The sequence below is a fragment of the Pseudorca crassidens genome, chromosome 4 (assembly GCF_039906515.1).
Source record: "Pseudorca crassidens isolate mPseCra1 chromosome 4, mPseCra1.hap1, whole genome shotgun sequence".
Taxonomy (NCBI): domain Eukaryota; kingdom Metazoa; phylum Chordata; class Mammalia; order Artiodactyla; family Delphinidae; genus Pseudorca; species Pseudorca crassidens.
Genome location: NC_090299.1, coordinates 14,103,812 through 14,129,217, shown reverse-complemented (window position 1 = coordinate 14,129,217; position 25,406 = coordinate 14,103,812). Strand labels below are relative to the sequence as shown.

General features: G+C 37.9%; 2 protein-coding genes across 9 annotated transcripts in view; one reads left to right on the top strand and one right to left on the bottom strand.

Moving 5' to 3' along the window:
* The window catches only part of MFSD8 (major facilitator superfamily domain containing 8), a 40,654-nt gene extending 31,067 nt beyond the window's left edge, over positions 1-9,587 (bottom strand). For 4 of the 6 annotated variants that reach the window (XM_067735102.1, XM_067735103.1, XM_067735107.1 and 1 more), the window contains exons 1-2: positions 9,372-9,587; positions 59-150 (exon numbers count right to left, since the gene is read on the bottom strand). In XM_067735102.1, the coding sequence (XP_067591203.1) occupies positions 59-150; positions 9,372-9,436 (157 nt within the window). In that variant the 5' untranslated portion in view covers positions 9,437-9,587. Of the gene's footprint in view, positions 1-58; positions 151-9,371 lie in introns of those variants that run through there. The other 2 variants (XM_067735106.1, XM_067735104.1) reach the window with 2 other exon arrangements.
* Positions 9,588-9,664: 77 nt separating this feature from the next.
* ABHD18 (abhydrolase domain containing 18) overlaps positions 9,665-25,406 on the top strand; it is a 34,967-nt gene continuing 19,225 nt past the window's right edge. Inside the window, exons 1-4 of one of the 3 annotated variants that reach the window (XM_067735111.1) lie at positions 9,665-9,924; positions 19,174-19,282; positions 19,926-20,010; positions 23,764-23,864. In XM_067735111.1, the coding sequence (XP_067591212.1) occupies positions 19,191-19,282; positions 19,926-20,010; positions 23,764-23,864 (278 nt within the window). In that variant the 5' untranslated portion in view covers positions 9,665-9,924; positions 19,174-19,190. The remainder of the gene's footprint in view (positions 9,925-19,173; positions 19,283-19,925; positions 20,011-23,763; positions 23,865-25,406) is intronic. The other 2 variants (XM_067735109.1, XM_067735110.1) reach the window with 2 other exon arrangements.

The window sequence follows — 25,406 nt, the reverse complement described above, 5'->3', positions numbered from 1 at the left end:
ATTAAAATATGATATTTTATCTAAATTTTTTAAATTATGTATAATTTCAAATACTTACCTACACTGCTAAGAAACATAGTAAGATACAGAATCCTAATTGATCTCCATCGGCTCTTATAATGCTCCTCAGTTTCTATAATATCCCATTCTCTAGGTATAAAGAAGAAAAATGTAGTATAAAGTTATCTCAGTACATGCAAATCTTTCTGTGGCATAATTTTATTTTCTCTCTCCTAAAGTCATGAAAATGATATGATAGAGGTATAGTTTACTAATATTGGTTTTTACTATACTAATTCATCTATAAATAAGTATTATATCTTTTAATTTCCATGGATTATATTTATGGATCACTGTGCATAGGAAGTTGGGAGACACGAGGCAGCTTAAAAAGGCAAAACATTTTGTGAACCAATTATTTTGCTATTGTTGGCATGCTATAAACTTATGAATCAAGCATGTTTAAATTTGCTAAACTGACAAAATGAATAAAGTATATCAAAATAAACAAAATAAACTAGCTACAACCATTAGATCTCCTACAGGTGGGATATACAACTAGTAACTATTAAACGATAATAACTGTCATCATTATGACATGCTCTACTTGATGACAGCAAATTAACTTTGCTGTAGGAAGCTATTTTAGTTGGGTACTTTCAGCAAAATTAATATAAAAGTGACACCAGGAAGGTTTGATATGACCTAAGACATTCGTAGCCCTGGAACCTCCTGAAACATTTGCCTTTGCTCCAACACAGGTTACCAGACAAGCTCTGTTAGTGGACCAAAGAGAGACCAAGGCCCCTCCAGACTGGGTTGACCTTTCATTATCACCCTTGACCTGGATTAAGGGCAAGTATGTTAACCACGTAGCCTACCTGTCAGGTGATAACGTTAGCATGTGTACCCATTACATTTTCACATATGCACACAAAAAGAGTTAACAAATTTACCCTAATATAAGCATTATATGTTTTCAAATAATTAAAACAAGCACAACAGAAAAAATGCCACCTTATGTTCCAACATTATTTTCTAAAATAGACTTAGTACTGTTAGTCTTCAAAAAAGAAAGTATGTTTTTTTAAATGTGACATGACTGGGAATGTTAGAGAGGGAATGAAGAAGAGAAATAACATTTATTAGATCTATTATGTGCCAGATATATCAGTTCCTGATATAATATATATGAAGTGCTTAACACTGTATATGCTGTTCCACAAAAATACTGTAATGTCGCATACCTGAAAAATAGCAGAACCCCAGATGCTCGTATTTGCAAATCAATATATTGAAATTTGGAATACATAATGCAGATACAGGAAGTCCCCTACACACGAACCTTCAAGTTGCAAACTTTCAAAGATGCGAATACGCGTTCGCATGTCCAATCACATAAGTTAGTTCACGTGTCTGGCAAACATTGTCAGATGTGTGCATCCTCTAAAAGTGGTTGTGCTTTTGTGTACTTTACTGTACAGTACTGTATAGAGTACAGTAGAACAGTATCTTTATTTCAAGCCCAGGATGTCCAGAAGCAAGCGTAAAAGCAGCGGTGATGTGTCTGGTACCGCTAAGAAGTGCCAAGTGATAACGACAGAAACAGAAGTGAATATAATTGAGAGAGTGGAGCGAGGCAAAAAGATGGTTGACGTCGCTCATTCTTATAACATGAATCGTTCAACCATCAGCACGATTCTAAGAACATGGACGAGATCATGGAATACATGAAGTCTGATGTGCCAATGATGTCGACAATAATATCAAAGAAGTGTGGGAAAATGACGGAGATGGAGAAAGTTCTCAGGGTGTAGATGCAGGATCAGTATCAGTGTTGAGTCCCACTCAGATTAATGCTGATTCAAGTGGAAGCCAAAAGACTTTATGAAGACTTGAAGAAGAAATACGGTGAAGAATCAAAGGGCGCATCTTTTAATGCCAGTCATGGCTGGTTTCATCAGTTCAATGCTACAGCCAACCTTGACAACGTAAAAGTAAGCGGCGAGGCAGCGAGTGCAGATACGGTAGCTGCCTGGGAATTTCCTGAAATGCTTTGAGAAATTATTGATGAAGGCACGTACTCACCCAAGCAGGTTTTTAATGTGGATGAGACAGGACTTACTGGAAGAGGATGCCAGACCAAAGTTACATCAGTAAGGAGGAAAAGTCAATGGCAGGTTATAGAGCAGCAAAGGATAAGCTAACTCTGTTGTCTGGTGGCAATGCTTCCGGCGATATGAAGCTGAAGCCTCTCTTAGTTTATCATTCAGAGAACCCAAGAGCCCTTAAAAACATAGCCAAGGGCTCTCTTCCTGTTGTGTGGAAGAGTAACCCCAAAGCCTGGGTTACACAGGCCATTTTCCAGGATTGGTTTTTCCACCACTTTATCCCGGAGGTAGAGAACTATTGCTTGGAACATTCTTTTGCTGCTCGATAATGCTCCAGACCACCCCCCATTCATGAACGACTTTCATCCCAACATCAAAGTAGCGCATCTGCCACCAAGTACTATGTTCCTCACCCAACTTATGGACCAGGGAGTTACAGCCACTTTCAAGAAATATTATTCACGTTACACTTTTAGTCAGGCAGTAAAGGTGACTGATGAATCAGGAACAACCTTGCAACAGTTTTGGAAGGACCAGAACATCTACAAGGCCACAAAAAACACTGACTGCTTGGCGTGAGGTTATGGCCACCACCATCAATGGGGTTTGGAAGAAACTTTGCCTGCAGTTTGTTCACGATTTTCATGGATTTGAGAACGTGGATGAGGAGTCCAAAGAGGTCTTCAGCAACTTAGTGACCCTCAGCGAGAAGCCGGAGCTAGATCTGCAAGAGGACGACTTCATCGAACTCCTTGCTGTGCAACACGAGGAGCTAACTAATGAAGACCTGATGAAACTGGAGACCCAGAGAAAGGACAAAGAGAGACAAGAGGAAGGAGAAGTAACTGAAGAACCGAAGAGATTCACGTAGCAGGAAATGGCAAGGGGATTCTCTTTATTTGAGGCGGCACTGTTAGCTTGTGAGGCACAGGGCCTGAACGTAGAACATTACACGAAGGTTGCAGCAGCCATTCAGAATGCAATCCAGTGCTACCGTGTCATCCATGACGAGAAAAAAAGAGCTACTATCCGAACATCATTGGATCGTTTTTTTCAAGGGGGTAGATAGAATTGAATCCAGCAAGGAACCAGAACCTGTGCCACCAACGTCACGCATGAGTGAAACTGCAGCTTGCCCTCTGTCTCCTATTGCTGTCGATCCTTCAGCTCTGCCATCTCCCACCTCCTCTCCCTCCTCCAGTCATTAACTCTTCTGGCCTGTTCACTCGATGCCATTCCCTGTATGCCAGCTGTTGTACTGTACTACTGTACTTTTCAAGGTACTGTACTGTAAGATTAAAAATGTTGTATTTTTTTGTGTTTGTTTGTTTTTTATGTGTTATTTGTGTGAAAAGTATTATAAACCTATTACAGTACAGTACTACATAGCCGATTGTGTTATTGGGTACCTAGGGACTTACGAATGCGCTCTCAGAATGGAACTTGTTCGTATGTAGGGGACTTGCTATTATTACATATCAGCAAAAGGTATACACCATTCAATCCCACAGCACTGAATTCTTGTATCAGTTTAAAGTACTGGGTTACTATTATAGTTTTAATGAACTCATTATTATTTTCTGGAGATCAGAAATCTAACTGATAATCATGAATAAGAACTATCCCTAAAATAAGCCTGAACATTTTCAAATAACCAATTTGCTCATATCTTATCTAAGTTATGGAACTAAGAGAAGTAAATAATCTGATTCTGAAAAAAAAATGTAATAAAATTGTTTGTTTGAGTGACTTTGACTTGAAGGTCAGTCAAAAATCTTTCTTCTTTTAATGACAGCTATTAAATATTGAAGGGATGATAGAAAATCACCATTTACTCTCCATGTAATAATGGATGAAAGCAAAGATCATCAGTGAATCCTAAAATAACTGGTTGGAAGGTCAAAAGTCCTCAAAGTATCACTCTTTTGTCGATCCACTAATCAGAAAATGGAAAATGAGCCTTTATAATTGAGAGATATAACAGTCACCCTCTTAACCAAGTAGTCAAGCGTGGCATCCCCGACAGTGGGATGGCCTGGCATCCAATGCTTCCTGACAGAATACACTGGGATGTTCTCAACATAAGCCATGGGATTTTCTTGCCAGAAATGTTTGACCAGGATCTACCCAGAAATGGTTCACAAATTCAGAACGTGAGATGTTCCAAAGAAAACAGAAAACTAATCTAGACTTACCAGAGGATTCAATGTTAGTAAGAACAAAAGAGAAGGTCAGGGGATAGTTTTAGGTTTGAGGAGTCTAAAAATACATAAGGATCAATGCTTGAACATTAATCAGATCCTGTTTAAAAAAGAATAGCTGTAGAGTACATTTTTGGAACAACTGGAAAAATATGAGTATAGTCTGTATAGTACATGATATTTTGAATTAGTAGTGTATTTCTAGCTCTGGTAACAGTGACATAGCTGTGTAAAAGAATGTCTATGTTTTGGGGAGATGGAGGCTGCAGACTAAAATGTTTAGGATAAAGTGCCATAGTGTCTGCAACCTACTTTTGGGTAGTCTGGCAAAAGAGGGGTGGTTGTGTGTGTGTATGTGTGTGTGTGTGTAGAAAGATTTGAGCAGTGTGGAAAAGGCTAACAATGACAGGGTAATCAGGTATTTATTGCACTGTTTTTTCAATTTTTCTACGGATTTAAAATGTTTCAAAGTAAAAATTTTACTTTTCCTTATTTTTTAAAATAAATTTATTTATCTATTCATGTATTTATTTATTTTTGGCTGTGTTGGGTCTTTGTTGCTGTGTGCGGGCTTTCTCTAGTTGCGGTGAGGGGGGGTTACTCTTTGTTGCAGTGCACGGGCTTCTCATTGTCGTGGCTTCTCTTGTTGCGGAGCACGGGCTCTAGGCATGCAGGCTTCAGTAGTTGTGGCACATGGGCTCAGTAGTTTTGGCTTGCGGGCTCTAGAGCTCAGGCTCAGTAGTTGTGGCACACAGGCTTAGTTGCTCCACGGCATGTGGGATCTTCCCAGGCCAGGGATCGAACCTGTGGAGGCTTCCCTGGTGGTGCAGTGGTTAAGAATCCACCTGCCAATGAAGGGGACACAGGTTCGATCCCTGGCCCGGGAAGATCCCACATGCCGTGGAGCAACCAAGCCCGTGCGCCACAACTACTGAGCCTGCATGCTGCAACTACTGAAGCCCGCGTGCCTAGAGCCCATGCTCTGCAACAAGAGAAGCCACTGCAATAAGAAGCCTGCACACTGCAATGAAGAGTAGCCCACGCTCTCCACAACTAGAGAAAGCCCATGCACAGCAATGAAGATTCAACGCAGCCAAAAAAAAAATAAAAATTAAAAAAAAAAGTGTAACTTTGGTGAAGAAATGTATCTTTCTTCCTTGTTGGAGATAGCAGGAACATAGGAGAATATAACTGTCCTTCAATCAAGTTACCATTTTTATTACATTCCAACGTGATTTGTTTAACATTTTGATTCCTTTCTATTATCATTGCTGTATTCTGGTATTAGTTCTCCATTTGAGATTCTCCTTCAAGTAAAGTTGCAATGCTAAAGGGTTTTGTCCTGTCCAAAATTTTCATTACAAACTATACCTCAAATGATAGCATGGGGCTTCCCTGGTGGTGCAGTGGTTGAGAATCTGCCTGCTAATGCAGGGGACACGGGTTCAAGCCCTGGTCTGGGAAGATCCCACATGCCGCAGAGCAACTAGGCCCGTGAGCCACAACTACTGAGCCTGCGCGTCTGGAGCCTGTGCTCCGCAACAAGAGAGGCCGCGATAGTGAGAGGCCCGCGCACCGCGATGAAGAGTGGCCCCCACTTGCCACAACTAGAGAAAGCCCTCGCACAGAAACGAAGACCCAACACAGCCAAAAATAAAATAAATAAATAAATAATAATTTTTTTAAAAAATGATAGCATGTTTATCAAAGTTGCGACTCAAAAACTATGAGGAATACACATGGATTTACTGAGGGGAAAAATAAAATTGTACTTTTACCAGAGAGAGCATCTGTGAACTACTGAACAGCAAAAAAGAACCCATATTGAAAGAGGAAAAAGAAAGCAGTGTGTGGTCACTGACAAAATAGTGCAATGGTATAAAAGTTATAGAAATTAAAAGAAATAAATTGAGAATGTTCTATAAAAGTATCTTGTATACAACCATAAGTTCTAGTAATATTTGTTTTACAGAGACTAGGCTAACGTTGCAAAGAAAAATTTTAAGCACCTATAATACTTTAGGATATTCTAAGAGAGGGATCAGCAAACTACAGTCTAATAGGCCAAATCTGGTCTACCACATGTTTTTGTGTAGCCCATGAGCTAAGAATGGTTTTTACAGTTGAATATTTGTGATCAATTTCATGACAGAAAACATTAACTTTGACAATAACATTGACAATGAACAATAACATTCATTATTAGACTTGTATTACAAAAAATTGTACTCATTTATTATTACATTTTAAATTTCATTACTACAAAATTTTGTGGAAATTTATTTTCTTTCTTGTTATCTAAGTACCTATATAATAACTTTGATTTTGCCTCCTGGCCTGCAAAGCCTAAAATATTTACCATATGGGCCTTTACAGGAAAAGTCTGCCAACCCTGGTCTCTTAAATTCTATGGATAAGGTCAGTGGGGATTCCTGAGGACTTGATAAAAGGCTGAGGTTGGTGGTGAACTAGGCTCATCTTTTTGCAATTTACTCAAAGTGAACAGGGCTTGCCAGTTAGTTTTACATATGTTCCCTTTACTAGGGAATCTACGTTTTTAAAGACAGTACACTTATTGAATTATTCTCAAAATACTCCCTTTTTATTTTAAAAATGTTAAATCTAGAAATTAAATTCAGATAGGCAGAACATCTGAATTTAAATGGACCCTAATGAGCATCAATTACTTGAACAAAAGAGAAAGAAAAAAAAATCCCCTTTTAAAGTAGGTTTATTTGGACAAAGTGACAGAATGTACCATAAGAATACATCTAACCATAACTCAAGGATCCTGAAATCTATCTGGAAAACAACCAAGAATTAGGAGGAAGCAAAAACAATGCTGAAAAATCCAGAAATCACAAAGTCCATGTACTCAAGCTCATGCACTTGATTAATACGAGAGACCTTTAGCTTTCGGTCAGAGCTTCCATGTTCTAACTCCCTACAATTCTATTAAGCTTAGATACATGATTTTCAAAGCCACAGCAAACTAGAAGTCCCAAAGAAAAGTTGGGAGAAGTTTGCAGACAGCAACAAAAACAGAGGTTGCCAACAGATAACAAAAACATGATGAGGAATAGTCTGCCAGAAACAGAATAGGCTGAAAAATGAAAAATAGATGTGAAAAGTATAGCACTGTAGAACAAATCAGTATAGCAGCACATAGTCCCAAATGCCTTATTAGGCCCGGAGGATGTCACTCTATCACAATATATTTCAGCAGTGACATTCATTTTAATGATCTCAAGATAAAATGTAAACAAAATTACATTCCATATATTCCATTTAGTAAATCAGGGACCTGACAAATACATTTTCCAAAGGGTTTCAAACAAAGTGATTTTTAAAAAAGGTTTGGTGCTCATACACAGAAATAAACTCAAAGGATTAAGGACCTAAATGTAAGGTTGGATACTATTGTATAAAACTCTTAGAGGAAAATATAGGCAGAATACTCTCTGACATAAATCACAGCAAGATCTTTTTCTACCATCTCCTAGAGTAATGAAAATAAAAACAAAAATAAACAAATGAGACCTAATTAAACTTAAAAACTTTTGCACAACAAAAGAAACCATAAACAAAATGAAAAGACAGCCCTCAGAATGGGAGAAAATATTTGCAAACGAAGCATCTGACAAGGGAATAATCTCCAAAATATACCAACTGCACATGCAGCTCAATATCAAAAAACCCACAAACAACCCAATCAAAACCTGGGCAGAAGACCTAAACAGACATTTCTCCAAAGAAAACATACAGATGGCCAACAAATACATGAAAAGATGGTCAACATCATTAATTATTAGAGAAACTACAATGAGCTATCACCTCACACTGGTCAGAATGGCCATCAACAAAAATTCTACAAACGATAAATGCTGGAGAGAGTGTGGAGAAAAGAGAACCCTCCTACACGGTTGGTGGGAATGTAAATTGGTACAGCCATTATGGAGAACAGTATGGAGGTTCCTTAAAAAACTAAAAATAGAGCTACTACATGATCCAGCAATCCCACTCCTAGGCATACATCCAGAGAAAACCATAATTCGAAATGATGCATGCACTCCAATGTTCACTGCAGCACTATTTACAACAGCCAGGACATGGAAGCAACCTCAATGTCCATCGACAGAGAAATGGATAAAGAAGATGTGGAACATATATACAATGGAATATTACTCAGCCATAAAAAGAAGGAAACAGTACCACTTGCAGAGACGTGGACAGATCTAGAGACTGTCATACAGAGTGAAGTAAGTCAGAAAAAGAAAAACAAATATCATGATATCACTTACATGTGGAATCTAGAAAAATGGTAGAGATGAACTTATTTGCAAAGCAGAAATAGAGTCTCAGATGTAGAGAACAAACTTATGGTTGGGGGGGCAGTGGGATGAATTGGGATGTTGGGACTGACATATCTCCACATATAGACAGCTGAAGTTTACCTGTGAATTTAGTTACTTTACTGTAATAATTATATATGTTTAAAATAATACTTAAATTCGTTTTCCTAAAGGTTTAAATACATAACTGCAGAGTAAGAAACAAACTCTAACAACTCCAGGGTCAAAATAACCAGGATAATAAGGGTCAAAATACACTTCATCCCTTAAATACTTAAAAATTAGTCTTTATACATTTGACATAGGAGAAAGGGGAGGTCATCTTAGGTTTACTTGCAAAAAAGTATCAAGAAGTTATCAGGCAATTAGTTAAGTGAATACTGAGACCGGTATCTTCAAGTCTCGAATAAAACTGTGTGAAACGTATAATCAGTTCTGTAAAGGGCCAAATGCAGAGGCTTGGTTGCTGCATCAGCGTTGGTGTAAAGGTACAAGAGGCAGTTTGCGTTTCTTCAACACCTTCAACAGAACCCGCCGGCTCAAGGCGCCCCGCGGAAGTGAAAGCGCATCTCCAAGTCTCGCGCAACCTGCCGCCGGCTCCCGCCACCCTGACACCCCTCCTTCGGCCCACAAAGCCTGATGCAGGGAAAGGGACCAGTCCCAATAGCGCAGGAGGGTCAGAAGGCCTTCCCCCAACATCCGCTCACCTGCTTCCGGGTATGCTGTGGCCTAAGAGCGGCTCCTGCTCAGCCTCTACCCCCAAGCTCGCCATAATTACTGTTCCCACAAGGCTTGGGGCCAACTCTCGCGATACCTCCTGCTCCCTCCCATTCCAGGCGGCCTGAAGCTGTCAAAACAGGCCAGCAAGTGCGCGTGCACGCCCAGAGACCAGAGTGGGCGGAGCACCCCAGGTCAGAGGCGGGGGCCCCCGGGAGGAGGGGCGGTGCCGAGAGGAGGATGAGTGTTAAGGGCGGGGCCCTAAGTCCTTATCCACCTCCAGGGTACGGGCCTCTCCGCCTCCCGGAACAAGGCGCGGAAGAGCCGGGGAGGGTTCGGGGGCGTGTCCAAACAGCCACCCCGCTCAGGGTTCGTCCTCCTCCCCAGCTTCCCTGTCAGCTCCCCGTCGCCTCTCAGTTCCTGGAGAGGTTGCTGTAGCTGCGGTTGGGCCTCAGAAAGGAGGCGAGTCCCGAGAGGCTAGAGAGCCGCGGTGTTCGGAGTCTCGGCCAGCTGGACAGCAGGCGCCCACCAAGCGGCCATTGAGTAAGTAGACGGTCCCAGCCGCGCTTCCCAAGCCTCTTGCCGCGCTTGCCTACGTGCCAGTAGGCAGGACTGAGAGCGCAAGGCTTGGCGGGAGATGCGGGGGTCCCGGGCCGAGTGAGGTGGGCAGGCGGGCTGTCCCTTCTCCCTGTGGAAGGTGGAGGTGGTTACGCGCTGTGGTTTTCTTGCTCGGCTAACTACAAAGGCACCTTACCCGTAGTGCCTTATTAGGACCTGGGATGAAGATGATCCTCAAATTCGAACCCACCGCCGCCTGCGTGGACTGAGAGCTTCCGCCGTGCAAGATGCCACTCAGCAGAGCCTGCTGCTGTAACCTGGGGGTTAGAAAAGCCACAGCACCAGTTTGACAATGACCAGATCTTTTCATCACAAGGAAAATGACATTTTTAGAAAATATGTTCTGGGTTGTTTTTGTTTGTTTTCAGTAGATCTTGGTGCTGCTCCTTTCCTGGTGCTTACATATTAACGTCTTACCCCTACAAGCAGGCTTGTAAGCTAATTGGTAGCAGTAGTCATGTGTGTCACAATTACTGTTTTATTAGCACTAGATACATTCTTATGTGATTTCATTTGATCACAACTGTTCTATGACAGGTAAAGCAGACACGTTTCTATTTTACAGAGAACTAAGGCTTAGAAAAGTTAATAACTTACCCAGAATCACTCAGTGTGAAAGTATCAGAGTTGAGACTCAAATTCAGTTGTTTTCGATCAATATTTAGGAGCACTTATCCTATGCCAGGCACTATACTGGTTATGTGTTGTATGGTATATGACATCACTCTGATCTTTGTCTTGTTTGTGACCTTGTGTGTATCCTGTTTGACACATTCCACTGGTGAACAGCTAAACTTGAAATGTGTTTTCTACTAGTTCAGAATTATCTTCTGAATCCAGACCTGACATTGTATACTTGGATTCAGTCTTGCAAATTTGTTTGTAACAGCTCACAAAAGCATATCAGATTCCTGTGATTGTTTCCAAGAAGGTACATGGGTAAAATTAGTATTTTTTTGTCATAATGTTGCTTTACTATATCTTCAGCTTCTTTTAAATCTCTGGAGCCTAGCACAGAGTATGGCATATATATATATATGTATATTTGATAAAGGAACTTTTAACCAGTATTGCACCAAGCAGAATGGTTACTAAATAAATATATGTTGAATGAACACTTATTGAATTACCTCATTTCATCCCTACAACAATCCTCTGAGGTGGGATTGTCTCAAGCATACAAGGAAATTGAAAGTATGGAGATTAAGTAATTTGCCTAGGGTCACACCTCCAATTAGCAACAGAGCTAGAATCCAAGAAACACAGGACTCCTGACTATAAAACCTGTGCTTTTCACCACCAGCCTTCCTATGAAAAGAAGGTCAAGATTCTTTTCCCATATCTCTTAAAATATTTCAAAACAAGTAATCAATTTTTATATAAATGAAATAATTTGCTATTATGTATTAGGCCAGCTATTATTCCCTCTTTATAGTTTAAGGTGGCTTATTCAAGCCACCTTCACACTGCTAGTGAAGAACCCAGGTCTTCTGACACTGCTATTTTCCATTGTTGCCTCCAAGTGATGACTTCAGATGGCAGAAGTACATGGGATGAATGCATGTACAACTGGTGAAATCTAAATAAGCTCTGTGTATTGTACCAATAAAAAAAAAAAAAGGAACAAATCATTTCTTAGAAACATACAACATCCACAGTAAACATTAAAAAAATTTGTTTAAAAACCTAATTATTTCTTTTAAAGCCCATGGAAAAGAAGAACTAAATTTGAAAAGAGATTCGATTATTTGCTAAATGTTTCACATAAGCATATGATACAGTCCACCTGTTGTATTTCCTTAGGTGACTGCTTAGAATAGAATAGACAGCTAGAATAGATACCTCTCCAAACAAATAAACAAAGTTCCTGTTTTCTTATTCTTCTCCAAATTAAGATGGAAAGGAATTAAATTTGTCGAGGTAGCGTAATAGATTTTAATAGTGGATATTGGTGTATCTAAACCCTACTGTAAGTTGCTACTTAAACTTGCATTGAAAATAAGTGATTTTAAAGTGAAGTTATAAGATAAAAATTAGGTCTGCATTTTTGTGGAGTAAAGTTCTTGTACATGGTGGTATTTTTTTTTATTTCATATATGCCTTTGAGATATGTATCAACTATATGAGGATAAAAGTCCAGAAACAATTAGTGTTGCACTTAAATGCTTAAGTACTTGAGTGATAGGCGGTAAAAGTACTAGATGGCGTAAATAGACATTGAGTGTCATTTTAGCAATAGAGCTCATTTCCAAGAAAGACTTTTCATTCCTTGGCACTATACTAGAACTTCTATATTTGTTTCACTTTGTTTTTCTTTTTTGCATTGTCTATATAAAAGTATAGATGACAATTGTGTCAGTTTGGCTTGATACACACTGCAAAAGTGGGTCCTGTTTCTGCACAAGCTCACTGGTGTCAGTTCAGCTTAATGTGGGGACTTTAAAAAGTATCTGATGCGGCTCCAGATGGGGCCTCCTCTTGGTATATTGGAGTTATCTTTACCCTGGGCTTGGATTATTATCTGTTCATGGTGGCACTGGATAGCAGTTAGCCCTGCCTAGAAAGACCTACATGTTTAGAGCATCCCAAAAAACCTGGTATTTTATATCATTCTTGGGGCTGAAATGGGATTTAAGAAGATCTGTGTAACCCCAGACTCCCAGAACGAAGATTATCATAAGCCATGTGTGTGTTTGATTTGCTTTCTGTTCATGATTGGTCAGTTGTTTACTGTCAGGTAAATGTAGCAAGGAAAATGCTGGCTCTAGATTTGGAGTGCTGACTCTTATGGCCTATGTTACATGAAATTAAAGTGATTCAGCATCTTTCCTAGTATAGGGTTGAAAATTAGAAATGCCTAAACAATTTAGGCACCTAATAAATATAGAACTTTACAAAATACTTGAAGAGTTCATTTTTCTCAGGTCTTTTCCTGTTCTCTGGCAACTTTGTACTTTTGCATGTTTGTCTTAGCTTGTTTATCTATTACCACCCCAGAAGAATACTGTGTAGAAAAATGGGTTGTCTCATGAATAGTTTAGTACTTTTCTTCTTACTGTAAAACATGAGTGTTAGAATTTTGTTGTTTTTTACACTAACATGGAATATGCATATTGCTTTTGAAGCTGTGGATGTTACAAGGGAAGATATTGGCCCCCCATTCTTTTCCTACCACTGTAGAGAAAATAAGTAGTCTATAATACTTGCAAAAGATAATGAAGTCCTGTCTTGTAATGACATGCCGTTGTTCTCCTGCAGTTTAATAAATGTACATGAAAATGTATCAGTGCTATTTTTTGAACAATTCCAGAAAGACCCAAGTGAAACAGGAGGGAAGGGGGCAGGGCACAACCTTTAAAAGAATGACAGAGCCTGAGGACAGGACATAAACTGATTAGAACCAAATAGGTCCAAAATGGCAGACTAGTCGACTTCCGCTAGACCTTAAACCTCAGGATACGCTCATTTTAACACATCAGCAAGCTAAATGACACACCCACAGGCACCATGACAGTTCCAAGGCCGACCATAAAGGTCAAAAAGTAGGTAGTGGCCCACTTTCTGGAAATTCCCACCCCTTCCCCAAAATAGCTGGAATACTCCTCCCACTCACTAGCCTATGGAATTACCTACCCTTATAAAAACTGACAACCCGGTACTCTGGTGCCTTTCTCACCTTCTGAGATGGCCCACACTCTGTGGATTGTGTTTCTCTCTAAATAAATCCACTTTTTACCTTTCACTTTGTCTCTCCCTGAATTCTTTCTGCAATGAGACATCAAGAACCTGAGCTTCATTAAGTCCTGAGACCAGGTGTGTGATCTCAGTTAAAAGACTGTGGGTTCGAGTCCCAGTCTGGGTTTTGGCTGGGTTCAAGCCCTGGCCCATGGGTTCAAGTCCCAATCTGAGTTGCACAGTTTCACAAAGAGTAAAAAATTAAAATCATCATTCATCACTCGGAATTTTTTCCTTATGCTCTAGAAGCCCCCTGAATAGAGTTGCATATCTTAATATATAAAAAGAGTTGGTCTCTTATTTGAAATACAGAACAGTAATTAAGAATTTTGCTATTTGGGTAAAGAATAAACTGTTCCATTTCTACCACAGCTGGGTATACTCACTTGAACTCTATTGAGTTAATCTATGGGTGATATTAATCACCCATAGATTAACACTACAGGAGTCAGTGCAGATCCCACCAGTTAAAGGTTCAGTTCTCCAGATGCCATTGCTTCTGATGCCAGCCAGACTTTTGACTGACTTGGCTACAGATTTGGGGCTTCCTGTAACCCCCTTGGATCAATAATTTGCTAGAACAACTCAGAAGAACTAAGTAGGGCTTCCCTGGTGGCGCAGTGGTTGAGAGTCCGCCTGCCAATGCAGCGGACACGGGTTCGTGCCCCGGTCCGGGAGGATCCCACATGCCGCGGAGCGGCTGGGCCCCTGAGCCCAGCGCGTCCAGAGCCTGTGCTCCGCGGCGGGAGAGGCCACATCAGTGAGGGGCCCGCGTGCCGCAAAAAAAATATATATATATATTGATCACGCTTTGTGCCAGGCTGACGGAATGGTGGGGCAGGTACTTGGTGCAGTTGGAGCTTTACCTGAGGTCTTCACAGAATTGGAAATTTCCTATTTCCTGCTTAGACGGCTTCTAGGTGTACTCACTGAAGGAGACAAGAAAGCAGCAAAAGTGCAAAAGCTGTCTAAGAATGAAGTACTTATGGTGAACATAGGATCCCTGTCGACAGAAGGAAGAGTTAGTGCAGTCAAGGCTGATTTGGGCAAAATCGTTTTGACCAATCCTGTGTGCACAGAATCAGGAGAAAAAATTGCCCTTAGCCGAAGAGTTGAGAAACACTGGCGTTTAATTGGTTGGGGTCAAATAAGAAGAGGAGTGACAAGCCAACAGTAGATGATGACTGAAGAATTAAATAACAGATTTGGATGAAGTCGGAATTTCTCTTAACAACCTAGGGGTATATTTTCAAAGCAATAGTGAGGAATTAATTTCACAGCTCATTACCTTAGAAGTAGCTGTAAGGATATTCTCATTTTTTGGTGATGAAAATTTAACCTCTAGTACTAAAATAGGGTCTACAATAAATGTAAAAATTGGTGTAATGTTGGATTAAATCTACATTTTACCAGAAATTAATCATTCCCAAATAATGTCTAATTTATACATCAGTGCAGGTTTGAAAGGAAACTGCTACAATCAGCCTTTGCTGTAGCACACATACCACTGAACCTGTTTGAAATAAAATTTTTCTTCTTAAAAAAAAAAGTATACAGATTTCCTCAGCTTTCACAATCAGTTATAGAGCTATCATTTAAGGATTAGAGATATTAGTATACTTAAAGTTATAAAGATAAGCAGTAAAAAAATATCAACTAAAATTGGGTGGTGGGGAGAAGGGATCAAATATATCTTTCATTAGTTATCATCAGGAGTTAATAAATATTATATAGAACATGGAAATACAGGTTTGAGTATTAAATAGTTATAAGGATAATCAATAATAATGTTGCTATTATTAGTAAGTATAGCACTTAAATTTGCAAAGTGCTGTTTAAGTGCTTCAAGTATAGTAACTCATTTATTTCTCACACCAATCTGAGGTAAGTACTGTCATTATCCCTGTTTTACAGATGGGTTACAGAAAGGATAAGTGACTTGCTCAAAGTCACATAGTAAAGGATTCAACCAAGGGAGTTTGCCTCTAGAGTATATGCTTTTAGCTGTTATGATATATTGCATCTTAAATGTATCACTTTCAAATGTACATACACTCAAATGTAAAACAAATATGAATAATTAAAAAATACTGAAGTCAATAAAACAAAAAAATAGAAAAATTATCATCATAATAAAAATATATAAATAGGTTAAACTCACCCATTAATAGAAAAAATGAGGTAGGCCTGTACATCCTGAAATTGAAAGGGCTTTGCAGATATTTATAAATAATCAGGGTGAGGAAGAAATGTCAAAAAATACAAATACTGTAGTTGATCTCTTCTGTGTTTAAAGAAACACACCAGGCCTTCCCTGGTGGTCCAGTGGTAAAGAATCCATCTTGCAATGCAGGGGGCGTGGGTTCGATCCCTGCTCAGGGAACTAAGATCCCACATGCCTCAGGGCAACTAAGCCCAGGTGCCACAACTACTGAGCTCGCACGCCTCAACTACTGCTTGCATGCTGCAAACTACAGAACCCACGTGCCCTGGAACCTGTGTGCCACAACTAGAGAAGAGAAAAACCCCAAACCCGCATGCTGCAACTAGAGAGAAACCCGCACACCACAATGAAGACCCTGCACGCTTCAACAAAGATCCCACGTGCTGCAAATAAGACCCAACACAGCCAAAAATAAATTAAATAAATAATAAATAAATCTTTTTAAAAATAAAATCACTAAAGAAAAACCACACACACACACCAAAATCCCTAAAATATGTGTATGTATATAAATGGATAGAACAAGTGGTCACAAGAGTACAGCATTAATAGCAGTTACCTTTTGGAAGGAGAGGAAGCTTAGCAGAAATGAAGAGACACTTCTTAACTTTACTCTGTATTTTTTTTTTTTTCCCCTGTGGTACGCGGGCCTCTCACTGTTGTGGCCTCTCCCGTTGCGGAGCACAGGCTCCAGACGCTCAGACTCAGCGGCCAAGACTCACGGGCCCAGCCGCTCCGTGGCATGTGGGATCTTCCCGGACCGGGGCACGAACCTGTGTCCCCTGCATCGGCAGGCGGACTCTCAACCACTGCGCCACCAGGGAAGCCCATACAGTGAATATGTTTCAACTAGAAAATGAAGAAGAGAATATGTGATCACTGTCACTTGCCTTTCTTCTTGTATAAATTATCTGTTCCTGTGCCTTATTCACTAACTAGATAGTTTTTAACAAATTTCATTGGAACATAGTACATGAATAGACTTCAGAACTTATATGATTTTAATGAGATTTGCAGTTTAAAGATTTGGCAGCTCTTTTTCGTCATGTAGGTCTTGGTTTAAATGTTACCTCTTTGGTTAAGTGAGGCTTTTTTTGACCATCAAAGGAGCCCTCTGGTCTTTATCATGTTGTCTTGTTATATTATGATAATAATGTTGTCATCATCTAGTCTTGCTTACTTTTTTTCCTAAAAATAATTTGTTTTCTTTCCCTGAAGTATAAGATCCATGAGAGGAAGAACGTGCCTTGATCATCTTGTAGCACAGGACCTAAAATAATTCTTGGCATATAGTAAGCACTTAATAAATACTGTTGCATGAATGAAAAAAGTAATACTCATTCTTAAAAATTCAGAAACTTACATTTAGGCCATCCAATAATGGCTGAGCTATGGTGAACGGATTAATGATAATTCATAGGAATCTAGTAATCAGAATACCAGTTTGTTTACTTATAGTAGTAGATATGAATAGTGTAATAAACAGAGATGGATATGCATTATGGGGTTTTTCCTAGCATTATTATGCAAAAAGCAAATTTAATCAAGAATAAAAAATGAATAACACGTGGAAATTGGGGAAAAAGAGAGGTGGGCAGTTTCAAAAAATACTAGATACTATACTCTGGCTATTGATTGTATTGCCTAACACAGGGGTCCTCAACCCCTGGGCTGCGAACCGGTACTGGTCTGAAGCCTGTTAGGAACCAGGCCGCACAGCAGGAGGTGAGCGGCGGGCCAGCAAGCAAAGCTTCATCTGCCGCTCCCCATCGCTCACAGTACCGCCTGAACCCTTTCTCCCGCTGTCCGTGCGTGGAGAAACTCTCTTCCACGAACCCGGTCGCTGGTGCCAAAAAGGTTGGGGACCGCTGGCCTGACAAGTATATTATCTAGTAAATGTTTATTCTTGGTCCTGAGAATCGTAAGAGGCAGTATGAATGATTTGGTTTTGCTGGTCCAGTCATAAAAATAATAAAGTGCCAGTCCGATTGATGGTGGATTAGATCGTACACTTACGCAAACAAAGAAGAGCATTAAGTTAAAGTTGTAGTTTGTTACAAATCAAAGAGTAAAAATATGACATAAATGGTGGTTCCCCAAAAAGCATTCAAAGTAATAGATAAGCCCTTATTAAAGCTCACTGATGGAGCTGCAAATTTCCATTTTCCATTTTTCTAAGTAGAATAAACCCTGAACCTGAATCAGGTTTTGCCTGGAAATCAAAACTACACCATTCAGTTTGAAAAGACGGAGGCAGATTTTCTTTAAAACTTTAGAAATGTTTGGGAAAGGTAGATAAGTGGTACGTAAGTAGTAGTAGCACTGATTAATTACTACTAAAATTACTGATTAATTTTCATGCACTGTAGAGTAGAAGACAGGCAGTGTAGTATAGCAGATCTTCAGCCATGTGCCTGAGATTCAGTCTTAGGTCTGCCCCCCACTTGTTGTGTGACCTTAAGTAAATCATATCCTCTCTGTGCCTCAGTTTCCTTGTCTTGGGGTACTATATCTTCATAAGATTGTTGGGATGTTTAAGCAAGAACGTACGTGTGTGTGTGTGTGTGTGTGTGTGTGTGTGTGTGTGTGTGTGTAGTTTTTAAATGGTGTCTGGCAGATAAAATAGTACTACATAGGTATTAGCCACTCCTATTCAACAAATATTGAATATTTACTGTCAGTCACTGTACTGAGGATGGGAAGGTCCTGCCCTAGAGGAATTCAGAGTTTACTGTAGCTCAGGGCTCTAATTCTTCTCTACTTTCATCCGAGTTCTTTTTCCTGTATCTTGTATCTTATTTCCAAGAGAATACATTCAAAGTTCTAGTTTAATCTCATTTTTAAATTTTCCCCCAGTTTTATTGAGATATAATTGATAATGTTGTATTATTTTAAAGTATATCACATAATGACCTGATATATGTGTATACTGTGATGTGTTTACCACAATGAGTTTAGTTAACATCCATCACCTCTCATAGTTACAGTTTTTTTTCTTGTAATGAGTACTTTTAAGATCTCTAAGATAAATAAGTCGTGGGGATATAATGTACAGCATGGTAATTATAGTTAACAATACTGTGTTGTGTATTTAAAAGTTGCCAAGAGAGTAGATCAACGTTTAATTTTTACCTGATATTTGTAGAGGTGGTTAGAAAGTTGACCTGCCGAGTAAAATAAAATGTTTTAAAGTCATTTAAATTTTTGTTTTATAGATGTTTGTTTGCTACTAATGGGTGTGAGCAAGTTAGATATTCTATATCGGAGACTTCTCCTTACAAAACTTTTTATCAGAGGATGGGGAAGGCCAGAGGATCTCAAAAGGTAAGCCTTTTTTCTGAATGCCTCTTCTAAATTTGTTGTTTTAGTAAACATTTGAAACTTCATTTCAGTTACAAAGTCCTTTACTATAAATATAAAGTGATTGGTAAATTAAGCATTAACTACTATATAAGAAAGAAATTATTTCCTTTTCTCTTTTATCTAATTATTGCTCTTAAGTTTTAACCCATATAATCATAAATTGAACTATTTTAAAAGTAATTCAGACTTAAAAATAAAGAGCTCTCAGACACAGATTTTTAACTTTGGTAATTTTTTATCCATTACAGATTTCAGGGACTAAACTTTCTTGGGTAACTTGAATTTGTAACGACTGTGAAACTGTGATATAGTGTAGCTCATGGAAGTATTTGAACTTGTGAAAAATAATTTTAGGGATTTGTGCCTTTAATTTTGAGTCTTGAATATGTTAATTACTTTTGGAGCAATGATATTTCTCATGTTTTTTCTGAGACAAAATGTCAAGCTTGAAAAAAATCAAAGCCTAATTTTTTCTTTAATTATTAAAATTAAATTTTAACATAGTTTATGAACTGGACTTGCTAATTTTTAATTACTTTTCATCAGTCTCAATATAATGGGAATACTGAAGTTTTTTCTTTTTTTCCCCCCCTTCCCATAATAGACTGTTTGAATTCAGAAAGATTATTGGAAATCGAGAAAGATGTCAGAATCTGGTTTCAAGTGATTATCCAATATACATCGATAAGGTATTCAGATGAAAGAAATGCAATTATAGAAATTCAGGTTTTATATAACTGTGTGGCAAGAGTGGGCTGAATGTTGGAGTATAATAATAAACTCTAAAACATGAGTACAATATAGATTTTTCATTTAATATTTTTTAAATGCTATTATGTACCCTAACTGAATGCTTATAGTAACTATATGCATGTTTATATGGGAGCATATATTTAATACTTAACTAAATACAAGAAAATATTTAGGGATGGATCTTTTTGAGCCTCATCTTTTATCTTTAGGCTCAAGAGAGTTAAATTATTCAACATTCAGAAGAATTACAAGTAATACAGGGAAGTACTCTACTGAGAGAATCAGCACATGAGAAGTTACTAGCAAAACAACTGTTAAATAACATCAGGGAAATGTTATGGGATATAGTTAATTGCTGAGAGAAGGGTAGAAAGAAAATGCTATAAAATTAGAGAATATGAGAAAATATATTTGAAATAATTTTGTTTTTAAGCAGCCATGTTTTCCTGTAAAACACTTCTAGGCTTATGTAATTGGATACTTGAAGCGCTGTAGGGGAGGGCCTGCAGCTGGGTAGGCTTCACATCCCTCATGGCCTTCAACCACAGTAACTCTACTTTCGTTGCATTTATATATTGGATGTCTTTAGCAGATTTTATTTTTCAAAAGACTTTCACTGCTAAAAACAGGATCTTATAAATTGGAAATCCCTCCTCTATACCACATAGCTGTTCCTTTTGTATCTTCTGGATTTAGAACATTTCTCCCTCAAATTTTGCTAAATATTTCCATTTTCTCTGTTTTTTTCCTATTAAAAAATCATAGGCTTGAACAAATTTAAAACATACCAAGTAAAGATCAAAACTGTAATTTATGCCACTTTCCACCTCCTAATTCCATTTTCCTCCCAAGGAGGAATTACTGTTAGGATTTTAGAATGCTTTCTTACAGATATCCTTCCTCTCCCCACCTTCTCTCTCTTGCTCTCTCACTCTCGGTTTTTAAAGATTGAGATATAATTCAAATACAGAAAAATTAACCTTTTAAAATGTACAATTCAGTGTTGTTGTTTTTTATTATTACATTTCCAAGATGTGCAACTATCACTATCTAATTCCAGAACATTTTTATTGCCCCCAAAAGAAACCCTGTACCCATTAGCTGTTACCTCCCACTTCCCCAGCCTCCCACCTGCTGATAATCACTCATCTGTTGTCTCTGTGGATTCACCCATTCTGGAAATTTCATATAAATGGAATCATCCAACATGTGGCCTTTTGTTTCTGGCTTATTTCACTTAGCAAATTTTTAAGGTTCATCCATGTTGTACCATGTACCACTGCTTCATTCTTTTTTATGGCTAAATAATATCCCATTGTGTATATGTACAACATTTTGTTTATCCATTATTCAGTTGATGGGCATTTGAGTTTCTACTTTTTTTTTTTGGCTCCATCAGGTCTTAGTTGCGGCACATGGGATCTTCGTTGAGGCATGTGGGATCTTTTGTTGTGGCACGAGGGCTTCTCTCTAGTTGTGGCGTACGGGTTTTCTCTTCTCTAGTTGTGACACGCAGGCTCCAGGGTGCATGGGCTCTGTAGTTGTGGCTCCAGAGTGTGTGGACTCTGTAGTTTGCGGCACCCGGGCTTCTCTCTAGTTGAGGTGTGCAAGCTTAGTAGTTGTGGTGCGCAAGTTTAGTTGCCCCGCGGCATGCGGGATCTTAGTTCCCTGACCAGGGATCAAATCTGCATCCCCTGCATTGCAAGGCGGATTCTTTACCACTGAACCACTAGGGAAGTCCTGAGTTGTTTCTACTTTTTAACTGTTATGAATAATAATGCTATGAATATTCATGTACTAGTGTTCTTGTGGATATATTTTTTTCAGTTCCCTTGGGTATATATCTAGGAGTGGAATTGCTCAGTCACATGGTAACTGTATGCTTAAATTTTTAACAAACTGTCAACTGTTTTCCAAAGTGCACCATTTTACTTTTCCACAAGCGGTGTATAATGCTTTCAATTTCTCCACGTTCTTACTAATATTTCTACTTGCCCTAGCCTTCCTAGTGGGTGTGAAGTATAATTTTATTGTGATTTTGATATGTCTTTCCCTAATGACTGTGATGTTGAGCATCCTTTCATGTACTTATTGGCCATTTGTATATCTTCTTTTGAGAAATATCTGTGAAACCTTGCCCATTTTTAATTGGGTTATTCCTCTTTTTAGTGTTGAGTTGTAGCTTGATTAATTTTTAAATCTGTCTTATATATGGCTCTGAAAGTGTTTTTTTCTTACCAAATTGCCATTTATCCCAACACTATTTGTTGAATTATTATTCCCTTTCACATTAGTTTGTGCTGCCTGCTTTGTCAAATAATTCTTCTAAAATAGATAAAAGAAAACTTTAAAACTGTAGGAGGGGGCTTCCCTGGTGGCGCAGTGGTTGAGAGTCCGCCTACCGATGCAGGGGACGCAGGTTCGTGCACCGGTCCGGGAAGATCCCACATGCCGCAGAGCGGCTGGGCCCGTGAGCCATGGCCGCTGAGCCTGCGCGTCCAGAGCCTGTTCTCTGCAACAGGAGAGGCCACAACAGTGAGAGGCCCGCATACCGCAAAAAAAAAAAAAAAAAACTGTAGGAGGCACAAAGATGACTAAAATGTAAACACTTCCTGGATTAAAAATTTCGTATTATACACGTTAGGTCTCCTTACCATTAAAATGCAATGCAATCCCAATTAAAATATTCAGTTTAGTGCTAAGATCCATAAAAGGATCCTAAAATTATTTTGGGAAGAACTCAAATATATATTTGGGAAGTACAGCCAGATCAGGAATACTTGAAAAGGAAGAGTGGTAAGTAAAAACTATGTCAGTCATATATCAATGGGTATTGTAAGGCACAGTATGATCAGCACAGCCTGACACTGGTTTAGAAATAAATGATATGCTAATGAGACCTGATAAATGATTGAAAATAATTTGTAAAATTATTTTCCAAAAAATAATTTTACAAAAAAATTTATGGAAAGTTACTTCATGATAAAGTAGTATTTTAAGTCATTTGCAAAGAAAGTGTGGATTATTTAATAAATGATGCTGAAACAACTGGTTAGTATTTGTGTTTTTTAAAGAGGTTGATATATTTAGCTTCTAAAAATACAGTTTTTTGTTTCTGGTTTTAATGAAAATATGTGATGCTTTACTGCTAATTTAATTTTGACTATTGGCCTGATAAAGATTTTTTTATTTAAAAAAAATAACTATTTGAGGTGGAAGAAAAAACTTAGGTGTTGAATATTAGTAAATGCCTTTGCTACATATGTAACTGTCACATTTCTCCTTATTTAATGTGTTGACGTGACTCATTTCATCAATAGGTTACCTGAAAACAAGCCATTCTAACATATATAATGTCAACCCTTATTTGATTGTGGTAAATTATAATTTGTTTGTAAATTGTTTTTATATTGTTGAATTCTTGTAACAAATATTTTATTTTGTTATTGTATATCATTGTACAAATAAGGTTTACTTATAGTTTGTTTTCCCAAGTAGGCTCAAGTAGAGAACATAGAAGGAAATGAAATGTGTGTAGGAGCCTTTAGAAAGCAGAATGGGGCAAAAGGATACTTAGTAGGCACTAAAAAAAAAGTTACAATTGAATAGAACTTTTTAACAGAAAACATCTATGATAGACCTAGATACCACTGTCCTTGTGTATGCATCTTCGTTTTGCTTTTTTTTAGATTGAAGAGCAGTCAGACTGTAAGATCCTAGATGGACACTTTGTTTCCCCCATGGCCCACTATGTGCCTGATATCATGCCAGTTGAATCTGTTATTGCAAGGTAAGTATTTTTATTCAGAAAGTTAAAGTAGTAGGTTGTTTACGTTCACTTATACAATTACAATAATATCAATGCCATAATATTTCAAATTACTTATTATTAATTGCAATAATTATTTAGCATTTTTCCATTAAATGTGGGGTGGGACGGAGTAAAAATACAGAGTTTTAGTATACATTTGAACTTAAGTTATCAGCTTAATCTTCAAAATTTCAAGAAGCAGCACAGTGCTGGGAATGCTAAATGAAGCAGAGTTGTTAACGTTGGTAGTTTTGATTATGAGACTGAAAATTAAGAGTTAGTTTTCATGAGCACAAAACAGATATAATCATTAAACCATCCTAAATTTTCTTGTCTATGTTCTATTCAACAATTTATTGACAATAGATAAGTAGTGATATTTTCCCTTGCCCAGGCAAAGTAAGCTCAGAATTCAGGTTTATGTTGCCTGAGAACACAACCGCCTAAGGTCAAACCTTGAGCTGACAGAGTGCAGTGTTCTACTGTGATAATAATTCCAAAATGTCAACTGCTAAGGAAATTGAAAGGAGAAGTAAATCAGTTTGGGAAGATAAAAAAGTTCTGAAGATGGATGGTGGTAGTGATTGCATAACAATGTAAGTGTACTTAATGTCACTGAACTGTACACTTAAAAATGGTAAAAATGGTAAATTTTATGTTATATACATTTTACTACAATGATAAAAAAAAGAAGAAGTCATATAGGAAAAAACATTAAATGAGAGGACCAAGATACTATGATAAGAAGACGACAAATAGAGAAGACTGTTTTTTCTGGTGTGGTTTGCTTTTACCTGCAAACATAAAAGTTTTAATAAATCAAATCCTGTTATATACTGCAAGTTGAAAAAAAGATAACATGAACTATGTTATTGATATCAACAGCTTGTACAGCCAAGCATTATTCCTGCAAGGAAAAGAAGTGGAGCTATCTAAAGAATTGTTTTTCTAGGACTTAATCATATATATTGATGTCTTTAAAAATAAGAAAATTTCATTATGCATATATAAAGTTGTGGTATTGAATAAGGTAAAAATGATTGCAATAAATTCTGTGCTTATATTGTAATTGAATTTTTAATACCGTAACACCAAGCAAATTTACAGTATCTTTGTTGCCAGTTGGGCAAACATTAGTTTAGTCAGTCAATTACAGGTTTTTTTTTCTACCAAAACATATGTTTATGTTTATTACATTCCCATAACCATTATAACAGAATTTTAATGCATTTTAATAAATAAATGATAATGAAAATTCATCAGTGCCTGAAAACTCAGATTTTTTTAAACTACTAAATGATCATGATATTTTAAATACACAATTCTACATTGCTAATATCTATTGAAATAGAATTTATAGATGAATAATCATGCCATAAAGCACCTGTACTTTCATCCAACAGAACATGGAAAACAGCAAGTCAATTACAGTTTGAATGTCAAAATTCTGAATGACCTTTTGTCCCAGATAATTTAATTATGAAACTTTTAATAATTCAAAGTTTGTATTAAAAGGCTTTT